A 13,430-nucleotide genomic window follows, 5' to 3' on the forward strand; every position below is an offset into this window, starting at 1 on the left:
GTGTACAATTTAATCCAACTTAAAAGATAGGATAGTTTATATCTCAATTTATAATTCGCAATTATTTGTTTATTAACAAAGAGTCATGATTATCTCTGTTAGTTCGATAAGATTCTAACAGATGGCGGTATAAGGTAATTCGTTCGACTTAAAGACGCGTGTATCGGACGTATTGTAACACTTAGTCACAATTGGCAGCCCTAGTAAAATATAAAAATATTATAAGAAGAACGTCACCGTATACGGTGACGAAGCCCCCAAGAAAGCATACCCTTCGTCACCGTATATGGTGACATGGCTACGAACGTGTTTAACCGATTGGTGCAACGATAATAATCTTTCGATGACAAAAATGTTCATTGCAAAATGAATAAATACCTTGTATTAAATAATAAACCTGTTTTATAGAGAGATAAAACCTTCTATGTGTGTTCTATGTGAGTGAGAGAGTATGTGTGTTTGTATGTGTGTGTCCCTGACGAGTCCACATATGGGGTTGTAGAAATTTGAACAGACACAACAACAAAAATTCCTAGACGTGCAACGATCGAAAATTCACATTACAAGTTTTGCAATATACTTTACAAGTTTTGTAACCAGTACTTTAGAGTTTATGACACTGAAAAAAAAAAAAAAGAGAAAATCATTTGATTTCGTCAAATAAAAGAAGATGTTTCAGAATAACTCGTTTTAAAGTATATATTTTCAAATTCAATGTTATATTGTTGATTTGCAATTAACTTTGAAACTAACTGAACTAAAGTAAAATCAAAACTATTAAAATTTAATGTTAAGATTTATTTTTATTCTGCGTGATTTTGTTTCAATTATACAAATAGTATACAGAAAAGTTTTTATCGCGTTTATTTTTATTTTTTTTTTATTTTTTATCGCTAATTTAAGATTTTATTATTTAGAGGTTATCTTAGTTTGTAGATGCTGTAAATTTTTAATAGATAACGCTGTATTACAATTCAATTATTTTATATATTTTTTTTCAGGTTTATTTTGGACATAACTAACCTTACTTTTTAGATTTTTTCTGTCTAGTACTATTTTGTGTGTTGTTATTTAAATATTATATATTTAGGTACTGTAAGGTTTCGATAGATGGCATTGTATTACAATTCAATTATTTCACATTTATTTAGGTTTATTTTTGACATAACTAACCTTACTTTTTAGATTTTTTCTGTCTAGTACTATTTTGTGTGTTGTTATTTAAATATTATATATCTAGATACTGTAAGGTTTCGATAGATGGCATTGTATTACAATTCAATTATTTCACATTTATTCAGATTTATTTTTGACATAACTAACCTTACTTTTTTACATTTTTTCTGTGTATTATTATTATTTCATGTATTGTAATTGTAATTGGGGTTATTATTTTGTGCATTGTTATAATTAACTAAATAATTTTAGAATTACATTTTCTAACAAACAAAAAAACCACAACAACACTAACCCCCAAACATCCTAATAATACATCTAAAAATTGATTCAAATAATTAACCCTTCTTTATAACTTTTGCCATAACAATTTAAATATATATATATATATATATATCGGTCAAATGTTCGCAAAATAGAAAGTTTTGAATAATAAATAGAAGAGTAAAAAATATTAGAAAGGAAAAAGAAATAATAAACCAGGATAAAGGAAGCATTTGAAATTTAGATCGTTTATCGTAGTAAGATCTAGCTTAGGGGATCTCGTTGTTTTATTCTAAACGTTTTCAGTTCCCTCTTCTTCTCCTCTTCCCTCCCTCCCTCCCTCCCTCCCACTCTTTCTCCCATGTCCCCCTTTTCGGTCCCAATTCTAGAGTCGACCGATTAACGCGGAATATCTCTTTCGATTGTTCTCCACCCAAGGATTTCTCTCGGTGGTTAATGGACTGTCTCGGCCTTATACATTTCTCTCTCATACACACACACACACACACAATATATATATATATATATATATATATATATATGCATACATATATACATATACAATCTATAATACAACTTAGTCTTTCTCATTCGTTCCATTACAGTGGTACAATCGTACGTAGTACACTCCTATATTTACATACGCGTAGACAATTTTTTACATTTAAACTGTTAAGAATTTCTATGTATACTATTCGTGTCAGGAAAATAAGAAGAGAAAAATTATTATGGTATTTTTTTTTACATACTTTTACCACTTTCTCGTATCTTTCATTCTCTTGATTAGTTGTACAAAACTGTATATATATATATATATATCAAAAAATAAATAGAATTGCAATGGTGTTTTATCTTGTAAACTTTGAAACTGTAAATGGAACGAGTAAGATTGGGAATATTTTTGATTTGACAATAAATAAATTGAATTCAAATTAAATATTTGTTAAGTTGGTAACTAATAATATCATGTATCTGTATGTGTATGTATTTTATATCGAAACAATGTGATAAATTTGTAATTGAGAAAAGTTTTACAGGTCGTTAAAAAATGGTAAATGAATGAGTAAGATTTGAAATATTTTGATTTGACAAAAAAGAAATTGAATCCAAATTAAATATTTGTAAAGTTGGTAACTAATAATAGCATGTATCTGTATATGTGTATATTATATTAAAACGAAGTGATTAATTTGTAGTTGAGAAAAGTTTTACAGGTCATTAAAATTGTAAAGGAACAATTAAGGTTTGCAAATATTTTGATTTGAAAAAAAAAGAAATTGAATTAAATTAAATATTTGTTAAGTTGGTAACTAATAATAGCATGTATCTGTATATGTGTATATTATATTAAAACGAAGTTATTAATTTGTAGTTGAGAAAAGTTTTACAGGTCATCAGTTCATTACAAATTCTAAAGATACAATGAAAATTTTCCCACAGTTTTATTTGACAAAAATGAAATTGATTCAAATTAATGAAACATTTCTAAACTTAATAATTAATCATCATATGTATCCGTGTGTATACTTGTGTATGTATATTCTATTGAAACAAAGTGACAAATTTTAAGTTAAAAAAAGTTTTACAGATCATTAGGTCATTAAAAATTGCAACGAAACCATTAAGATTTGCCAAAATTGTCATCAGACAAGAAACAAATTGAATCAAATTAATGAAACACATTTCTAAATTTAATAACTAATCATCACATGTATCTGTGTGTATGCTTTTTGTGCATGTGTCTGTGTGTGTGTGTGTGTGTATTGTATTGAAACAAAATGATAAATTCTAAGTTGAGAAAAGTTGAACAGGTCGTGTTTCTAAGATCTTTTAGCCGGTCCTCGAGCAACGGATAATATTGCGGCATGGGGAGTGAAAGCGACATGGTGAACTCGCTTACGAGGTTGCTCATGTACTTTTACTTGATCGGAGCCGTATTATAGTGACTACTTACCTAGCAGTCCCTGGCATAGTTACCACCAGAAATATCGTTGGAAAGCTTGCTTACTTGCTTGCTTACTTGTTTGACTCTCACACGGACTGCTGACTGACTCTCGTTCACTACCCACTCGCCATATGAGATAAACGCGAATGAGTTCACTATTGAACAAATTCTACCAACAGGATGATGATGGTGCAATTCATTCTTTTATTTTATTTTATTTTTTTTTTTCAATTTTTTTTTTTTTTAAAGGTAAATACAACTTGTTTCATGAAATTGGTCTGAAATAATTCGTTTCAATTTTATTTTTCATAGCAATACTTGAATTATTTCAATTTGGGAGAAAGGAAGGGGGGTTAAGGATAGTTTTGTATATATATATATATATATGTAAATCTTAGGAAAGTGTTGTGTTTTTTTAATTAAATATATAATAATAAATTGTAATTATATTATTAAATTACATTAGTTATTTAATATATTATAATAATTTGTAATATAAAAATATATAATAAAAAATATCATACCTAATATAATATAATATATATATATATATATATATATATATCGGTGCGACATGAGAAAATTTCGATTAGAAGTGCGGACTGCACAACAGTGTTAATAAATGATTAATTTAATACGAATATATAAATAATAATAATAATAATAATAATAATATTATAAAAATAAATTCCATATTGCAAATTGCTTTCATCAATTCAAAGTACATATAACAACCAAAAATATAAATCAATTCTCATGGAACAATTTCTCTGTCTGTCTGTCTCTCTCTCTCTCTCTCTCTCTCTCTCTTTCTCTCTCTCTCTTTCCCTCTCTTTTGTCTCACTTACTTCCATAAGTAAGCGAAAGTGAATGAATCGTGAGATGGTTTAGACCTCTCCCTTCCCTTCCCTTCCCTTCCCTTCCCTTCCCTCCCTCCCTCCCCCTATTTCGAAAGCAACAAGGAGAATAGCGAGGGTGAGACACACAGAGAGAGAAAGAGAGAGAGAGAGAGTGTGTAGATGGTTTTTGAAGGGTTCGAATTCGTTGTAAAATGCACCGAAAAAGAATTAAGTACACTTTCTCTCTTTCTCTTTCTCATTCTCATTGGTTATTTCTATCCTTGTCCTGTTCTTTGCAGAAGGATCAGAGAATCTAAATGTGGGTCTGGTCAATGGGGTGAGGAGAAGGGGAGGAGGTTAGACCAGTATTATTTGGACAATACTTAGCCAGACTATTCATTGTATACCAGACGACATATGGCGATCTATTATTCACTCTTAACAATTTATTCTCTCTCTCTTTCTCTCTTTCTCTCTCTCTTTTTGCATACTCTCCCTCTTGATTCCTCTTTCTAACTCGATCTTTTGAAAATTGAATTTGGCACGATAATAAAATTATTCGTGAAATTATTGAAAATATTCATCACAATCGAGTATAACGATTTCGAATAACATCAAAAATAAATCTTAAATTTGTGTGTGTGTGTGTGTGTGTGTATGTTTATGTGTGTATGGGTGTAGGTGGGTGATTTAATTAAAAAAAAAAAATTAAAATTGTAATACCATGGAATTATTAAAATCGTTATATGTGTAAATAATAATTGAAGATTATTATTCGAAAAATTAAATGGTTTTCATAGAACGTAATTATATATATATATATATATATAATATAAATTTATAATATAGTAATATATTTATATTACCAATTACCTTATATTATCTATTATATTTATATAATATATTATTTATATAATAATATAAATTAATATCTAATAATATAATATAATATAATATTAATAAATTAATATATATATATATATATAGCGATAATTTCCGAATGGCAGCAACGTGGAGCCACCGGACGCCATAGTATTAATAGGAATACACGTATATGCAAATTTTGAAGATGTTTATATTTCATAAACAATGTACATATAATGAAACATTTCTAATACAATATATTATTACTATTATTATTATATAAATTAAAAGTTAATATACAAAATACATGGGGGGTTAATATTTAATTCATTAAAAATGTTTTGTGTGTGTGTATGTATATGTGTGTATGAAAAAAAAATGAAAAATAGAGTACACAAAAGGCCGTACCGGATTTTGAGAAAAAATATTTGGGTCGCCTAGGGTTAAGTTGATATCCCTCTTGTTAGGACTCGACTGACGTGTTACACACACACATGCATACATACATACATATATATATATATATAATATGTGATATACATACGTCATTTTACTTACTCATTAGAGTAGTTTCCTCCAACGATCCTACTACACAACGAGAGCTTTTGTTCGCGAAAAATTGAACGTCGGTAAACGTCAGATACTCGAGCTTTTCTCTCCACCCTCCCCTTCATTCCCTTCATCCCCTTCATCCCCTTCACCTTCACTCTCTCTCTCTCTCTCTCTCATTCTCTCTAATTTTCTCTCTCAACCCAGTTTTCTCTCTCTCTCTCTCTCTTTCCTGTCCTTCGTAATTCAGATCTATCAGGGAAGTTGAAAAATGAGTTATCGCAGTTGGCAGAAGTGGAATTCGAGTTGGTTCGTTCGCTTCTGTGTTCACGATAGACCACCCTCCGTTCTTTTTCCTCCCCTACCCCTACCCCTCTACCCCTACCCCTCTACCCCTCCCCCTCTCCGCCACTCCCCCTGTCCTTTTTGCCCTTTTCCTCTCGTTTTCTTTCTCCCGATTATCCCCTATCCTCCCATTGCTTTTCCAGCCAAACCGGTGAGAGTATGGATCCGGTTTGGTAACACCAACACCATTATCAACACTACCATCGTCGTTCCCATCAAAAGAGAGTAGTACGCGGAAGATGAAGAAAAACTTGAAGGGAAGAAGAAGAATTCCTTTGGGTTTTTTCTTTTTTTTTGTTTTTTTTTTCTATTTCTTTCTTGGTCTATTTTATTCTAGTATTTGTACTGAGTAAATGTATTTTTTGACAAGTTGACTTTTTGAAAAGAAGTCGTTTCGATTTCTTCAAATTTTGAGTTGTTGTTAAACCTAAAATAATTTTGTTATATATATATATATATAATTAATAAAATAGTATAATAATATATATTAATAATTACTAATTTGGTAATTGATTACAAATTATTATATATATATATATACCATATTAAATTATTATTTAATATTATATTTATATATAAAATAATATTATAAAAAATATAATATAAAATATATATATATATATATATATATATATATATATATATATATATTATATATAAAATAAAATATTGTATAATAGAAAAAATATAGTGTAATTAATAATATAATAATATATATAATTAATTACAAAATATTTAATTTGGACACGTCGAATATTCTTATAAAAATATTTTTATATCTTGATTAAACGTATAAATATAGCTGCATATATTTAATAATTTTTTATTCTATGTTTATAAAATGAAAAATACTTCAAATATACTTCGTACGGAATTATCCTCCAATGTATAATTGTCCTCTTTTCATTTTTATTTCTTTTCTTTTTTTTTTTTTTTTTTTTTAAATTTATCGTAGACAGGACTAAAGATATGAATTTTGGAAAAGGTGAACGAACTGATAATATTCATTTTGAAAAGGATACGAAGATAAATGGGATACTTAAGTCTATCACATCTTATGTTAGAAACTAGATTAAATTTATCAACGATCCATATCTATTTAAAGATACGCTTTGACGCGAACGTCATTGTGAAAAAGGATGAATATACATACATATATACATACATATATACATACATACATATACATATATATATATATATATATATATATATATATATATATATATGTAGGGGACAGACCGTTCTTTTCGTCTCGTCTGGGAAGGTCCGATCGTTATCGAGGGTGAAACTTGAGGATGCAGAAAATTTGTCGGCTTTTTTTTCTTTTCTTTTTTATTTTTTTCTTTTTTTTTTTCTCCCCGAGAGAAAAATCTCTTAACTTTGAACGAACAACTACTCATGGAAACGACGTAACACGAAACGAAACGAAACGTTTTGTCGCATTCTTCTTTTTTTTACATTACACTTTCTATTTATCTAATTAATTTATAATTAACAAAAAGAAAACAATTAACACAAAATAAAAACACAAGATGATGATGATGACGATGATGAAGAAGTAGAGATAAAAAAAAAATAGCTTAAATCAAACTATAATATTTCTCAATTCCCATTTATAATAATTAAATTTATCTTTTTAAATACCACAAATGAGACGCGATGATTTTAACTGCAACATTAAATAAATAATGAAAAAATAAATCGAAAAAAAAAACAAGAATTTATTTTTTTCTGAACACGTGAATTTTTAAGGAAATTCCTGTCAAGCCACGGGCATCACACTTTGTATTGAAAAATAGTTAAAGGTGCCAGTCACATGTGACTGACATGGCTTGACCAGAATTTTAACGTCAGTCACATGTGCCTGACGTGGCTTGAACGTAAAGTTCAGTGTCAGTCACATGTGTCTGACAAGGCTTGACCAGAAGTTGAACGTCAGACACATGTGTCTGACAAGGTCTGACCAGAGAAGTTGAACGTCAGTCACATGTGCCTGACATGACCTGACCAGAAGTTGAACGTCAGACACATGTGTTTGACACGACCTGAAGGAGAAGTTGAATGTCAGACACCAGTGTCTGACAAGGCCTGATCAGAGAAGTTGAACGTCAGTCACATGTGCATGACACGGCTTGAAGAACGTGTGTAAAGTTTAATTGTCAGTCACCGATGACTGACATGGCGTACAATTTATTAAAAGAATAATAGTGCTTGTTAATCGATATCTATCTAATCGATCTGTGCATGATGGCACCTGGTCGACCTAGTGGTACAGTTTGACAAGTGGGAGTGGGTATTAACCTCGTAGCAACGCGACACGAACCGATCGAGGCTAACGATAAGTCTGGTGGGGCGGAAGAGGGTGAGGAACGAGGGAGGGGGTATCCCTCCGATAACTTTTGCTCGAAGACCAATAAATCCCTCGGTAAGATTAGAAAGGGGATGGATGGATGGATGGATAGATGGTTGGTTGGTTGGTTGGTTGGTTGGTTGGTTGGATAGATGGTTGGATGGTTGAATATAGTAAGTCGATTTCACCTGCTCCGATTGGTTCGTTCACAAACTTTAACGAATCATCTTTATATATTCTTAACTTTTATTTATTTTGTTTTCCTTTTACCTTATTTTTCAGTTTACTTTAACTAAGGTTGTATCCTTGTCGTTGTAAATATGATGGATTTATGATGAAATATTTAAAAAAGTAAAAATTCAATTGTCAAATATTAAACTTTGATCGATAAGGTGTTGTAATCAATAATATTGAAATTATTTTTGTGTTAATTATATTTTATATATATATATATATTTTAATATTAATTTAAAATAAATTTATATATTAGATATTTTATAATAAAAAAATCTTTTATATATATATATATATATATTGTTATTGAATTTTATATATTTTTTTAAATATTTCATATATATTTATTTTAACTATATTATGGACACAAGAGTAATTTCAGTTAAATCAAAAATATTTCAAAATAAATTTGCAACAATTTTATTACAAAAAAAAAAAAATAAAATAAATAAAAAAATAGACGACAATTTTGAAACGTTCAAAGATCATCAGGAACTTGACAGAATTCAAAGTCAACTTTGACAACTCTCACAACGTTACGATTCTCACGTTCGATTAGATTCTAAACGAAGAGAGAACACCAACGTGTAGAAGAAGAAGAAGAAGAAGGGGGTCATCATGAAAGAGAGAGAAGATGATGATGATGATGATGAGAAGGAGGATGAGGAGGAGAAGGAGGTGGAAGAGGATGAGTAACGAATGGTTCGCGTAGGAGAATCGAAGCCCCGTTTCTCTCTCTCTCTCTCTTTCTCTCTGTCTCTCTCTTTTAAAGCCACTTTCGTTTAAACTTACAGTTTACACGAAGCTTTATTCGTGGTGGTTGTGCTCTCTTCTGCTTACAAAAAAAAAAAAAGAAAAAAAAGAGGAACACATGTGAAGAAGGGGAAAGAATACGTGAAGATTGTGGTTGGTGGTGATGGTAGCAACAGGGTGAGGGGAGAGTAGGGAAGGGAAGAAAGGGGGAAGGTAAGGAAAAAAAGGAGTAGGAAGAAGAGAGGGCTTGACAAAAAAGATCTACATATGTATACACATATATAACACATATGTATGAACATGTTAAACGCCACGTCAGTCATTGATGACTGACACTAGACTTTACATTCAGGCCACGTCAGTCATCGATGACTGACACGTTCAGCTATTTTTCAATACGAAGTAAGACATGTGGCCTGACGGGAATTTCCCTAAGAATTCACGTGGCCCTCAACGTGTTAATATATATATATATATGTATGTATATGCGTGTACGTGTGCATTTATATACATTTGTGTATGTAAAGTATACAGTTAGTTACGTACTACTTTGTATGTATGTATATATGTTCATACATATGTGTACATATGTGTGGATATGTGTGTATATATGTATAACGATAGGTAGAGAGAGAGAGAGAGAGAGAGATGTGGAAGGAGGATGAGGTGGAGGAGGATGAGGATAAGGATAAGAGGATAAAGAGGGGTTAGAGGTGGGAGGGAGGGTGGGAGGGTTCGAGGGAACGATTTGGACAGCGACGGCCCTGAGCCACTTGCCACAGTAGGTCAGCTCTCTTCACCTCACTTCTTCTCCTCGTCGTTTTTCGAGTCTCCCATTATACGCGCCACGGTTCTTCTCCTCATTACTCTTCGACAAATGACCGCGATCTCCCCTCTCCTACCTTCTATCATTCTATATATATATATAGTATTGTATAGTATAGTATAGTATTTAATACAGTAATGGAAAAAAATTGTATAGTAAATTTGGTTGAAAAGTTTTGAGCTGTGATAACAAAAAAAAAAGTAATATCATTTTCTGGTTTTTTTTTGTTGTTTTTTTTTTTTTTTTAATTTGAAACGACAATTTATTTCTATCTCAGATAAAATAAATTGAGAGTTCTTTAAAATGAGTAAAATTGAATAAAAAAAAAAAACACGAACTTTATTATTAAATTATAAATAAAAAAAAATATTGATTAAAACGTATTATGTGAAAAGATATTTTTCTGACATTAGAAATATATGATTCCAATAGAAAATTTCATTTAGAAATTTATCTATACAGTTATCGAGCAACATACTTTAAAACTATATATGCTAGTAATAATACATTGGGCTTTGTGTTGGCATACGGGAGAGGGTCAGGTATCCGGTCGAAACATCCGTCCAATTCAAAAGTCGGTGAAGAGTAGAAGAGGACCTTTCCTGTTACTCACGAAACAGAAACAGGGAGAGAAAAAGAAAGATAGATAGAGAGAGAGAGAGAGAGAAATTTTCTTGGAACGTCAGAAAAAAGGGGAGGTAGAATATTTTTTCATAACACGATATACAATTTTGACATTTTGCCAATCGTATATAAATTCCAAACTCCAATTGGTATACAAATATATATATATGTATTTAAAATATTGAAATACTTGGAAGGTAAGATATATTGTATGGTACACACACATGTATAAAGTAACGACGATCGGTTAAACAGATAGGATTGGAATCTGGTTTAGAGTTCTGCTCCAATAAATACAAACACCGCTTACTTGATCTCTCTCTTTCTAACTGTGTGTCTCTCTTTCTCTTCCTTGGTTTAACACCTACGAATTTAACGGATTTACAAGCATTATAAAAGCTTTTACCTGGTTAAGTGTATGGAAATGTTGTCGGGTTTTGTTGGAAGTCCGGAACAGCTTAATCTTTTATTGTGCATTGTGCAATCACATCGTCTTATTACAAACTACCCCAAGGAGGGTGACCCCCCCATACGAACATATAGAACGTCTTTCCCCCCTCCCCCTCTTCTCTCTATTGTTTTTTTATAATATTTGAATTACATGATATTTACCAATGATTATTTTATATCTAATTGTTGATATAACACAAAATTATTTATATAATATATATTATTATTATTTTATTTATTTCTATAATAATATTACAGTATATAAATTAAATATTACTACTGTGTATAATATATATGTATAATATACTGTAATATTACTACAGTATATATTAAATATATAAAATATATATATATATATATATATATATATTTAATATAGAATATTATTATATTATAATAATATTAAAGTATTATCTAGTTATTTATTATTTATATTATATTAAAAACATTCTATTATATAATATATTATTTAATTCTATAATAATATTACAGTATATATAAAATATATATATATTTATTTAATATATAATATATAAATTAAATTATATATGTATACAGTTGTTGCTGAATTTCTTACTAGTATATGACGTATTATTTTTTTTTTTATTTCCCCCGGGGATTTGAACTCGGGAACATACGATTACTGGTTGGACAATTAACTGGATGGTGATTTGCCTCACTGAGCCATGCGAACTTGTTTAAATATATCTATAAATAATTAATATTAATATATAAAATAATTAATATATATGTATATATTTGTTGTTTTGTTCTTGGTAGCAATGGGTGTATATGGTCTCATAAGAATGAAAGCGAGCAAGTAAAGTAACAGTAGCATTACAACCAAGCATGAGTGAAAACATATCACGCACTCTGCAGTGAAAATGTCGATTTGAAAGTTCTCTCAGTTTCTATATACATACATATATACATATATATATATACATATATGTATATAAGATACATATATACATAAACGTTGATTTTCACTTTGAACGAAAGTGCGATAAAACCCACCCTGTTAATCACAATCGTTTGACATCGATCAAGGAACAGAACAAAAAAAAAAACTAGAAACTGAAATTCTCTATTTCCTCATATTTGCATACAATTTCCTCTTTCTCTCCCCTTCCCCCTCCGCTGTCTTTTACTCTTTCTCTCTCATTTCAGTCTCTTAATTTTTTTTTTTTTTTTGATTTCAGATGTCCTTCATTCTTCCTGCCGTCCTCGGATCGCGTTGTTTCGGAAAGGAACGAGCTATGACGTTAAGTAAGTCTTTTTCTATTTTTCTTTCTTTCTCTGCTTTTTTTTTTTTTAATCACTATATATATAATTTTAAAATATCCAAATTTTTTTATTAATTATAAGAAAAACCAAAAAAAAAAAAAAAACAAATCATCTGTCAGTTTTATTCTAACACAGATGTTAACTCAAAACAAATCAATGTTTTTTGTTCTATTTTTTTTTTTTTAATTTATTATTCATCTTTATGAATCTGTTTTATCATCATCATCATCATTATTAACATCATCATTACTATTATTATAGTATCAATTGATCGATCGATCGATCATTCGGAGGAGTGAAAGTTACGTCAAAAATTTGTAACCCATAATGTGTTGTGTAGTAGTAGTGTGTAAGTATCATTACGAGATACACACGCAACGTTTCGACTCGTTAATCAGTATGACATCGATCGTAGGATACGTTTTTGTCTCTCTTTTCCACATATGGATGAACTCACGAAACATATATACATATATATATATATACATAACAACGTGATTCTTTTATCTTTAAAGTATATCTTTTTCTTGTAGGCGGTCAACTATTATAAGCTCGGAATTATTAATTGTACGAAAAGAATAAAAAAACTACACACACACGTGTATGCGTGTGCGTGTGTGTGTGTGTGTATTATTTAATTTTATTAAATGCAACCTCCCCATACAAATATATATATGTATGTATATATGTGTGTGAGATACTCGTGAAATACACGTGAGATCTCTAGCACTTGAATACGCTATCTGGTGGCTAAATTCAAAGTTAGTATAGATGAGGTCGAATTGCTACGCCCCCACGTGGGATCTGTAGCACTTGAATACGCTATCTGGTGGTTAAATTTAAAGTTAGTGTAGATAGGTCGAATTGCTACGCCCCCACGTGGGATCTTTAGCACTTGAATACGCTATCTGGTGGCTAAAT

At 30.0% G+C, this 13,430-nt stretch overlaps 1 protein-coding gene across 5 annotated transcripts in view; it reads left to right on the top strand.

Moving 5' to 3' along the window:
* The window catches only part of rdx (BTB/POZ and MATH domain-containing protein rdx), a 95,767-nt gene that overhangs the window by 33,154 nt on the left and 49,183 nt on the right, over window positions 1-13,430 (top strand). For 4 of the 5 annotated variants that reach the window (XM_089172107.1, XM_089172108.1, XM_015327969.2 and 1 more), the window contains exon 4: window positions 12,425-12,491. The exons of the other annotated variant lie outside the window; for it this stretch is intronic. In XM_089172107.1, the coding sequence (XP_089028233.1) occupies window positions 12,425-12,491 (67 nt within the window). The remainder of the gene's footprint in view (window positions 1-12,424; window positions 12,492-13,430) is intronic. 5 annotated transcript variants of the gene reach the window in all.

Source organism: Polistes dominula, unplaced genomic scaffold, assembly GCF_049000335.1.
Source record: "Polistes dominula isolate Pdom_NZ unplaced genomic scaffold, Pdom_raw_medaka contig_73, whole genome shotgun sequence".
NCBI classification, from domain to species: domain Eukaryota; kingdom Metazoa; phylum Arthropoda; class Insecta; order Hymenoptera; family Vespidae; genus Polistes; species Polistes dominula.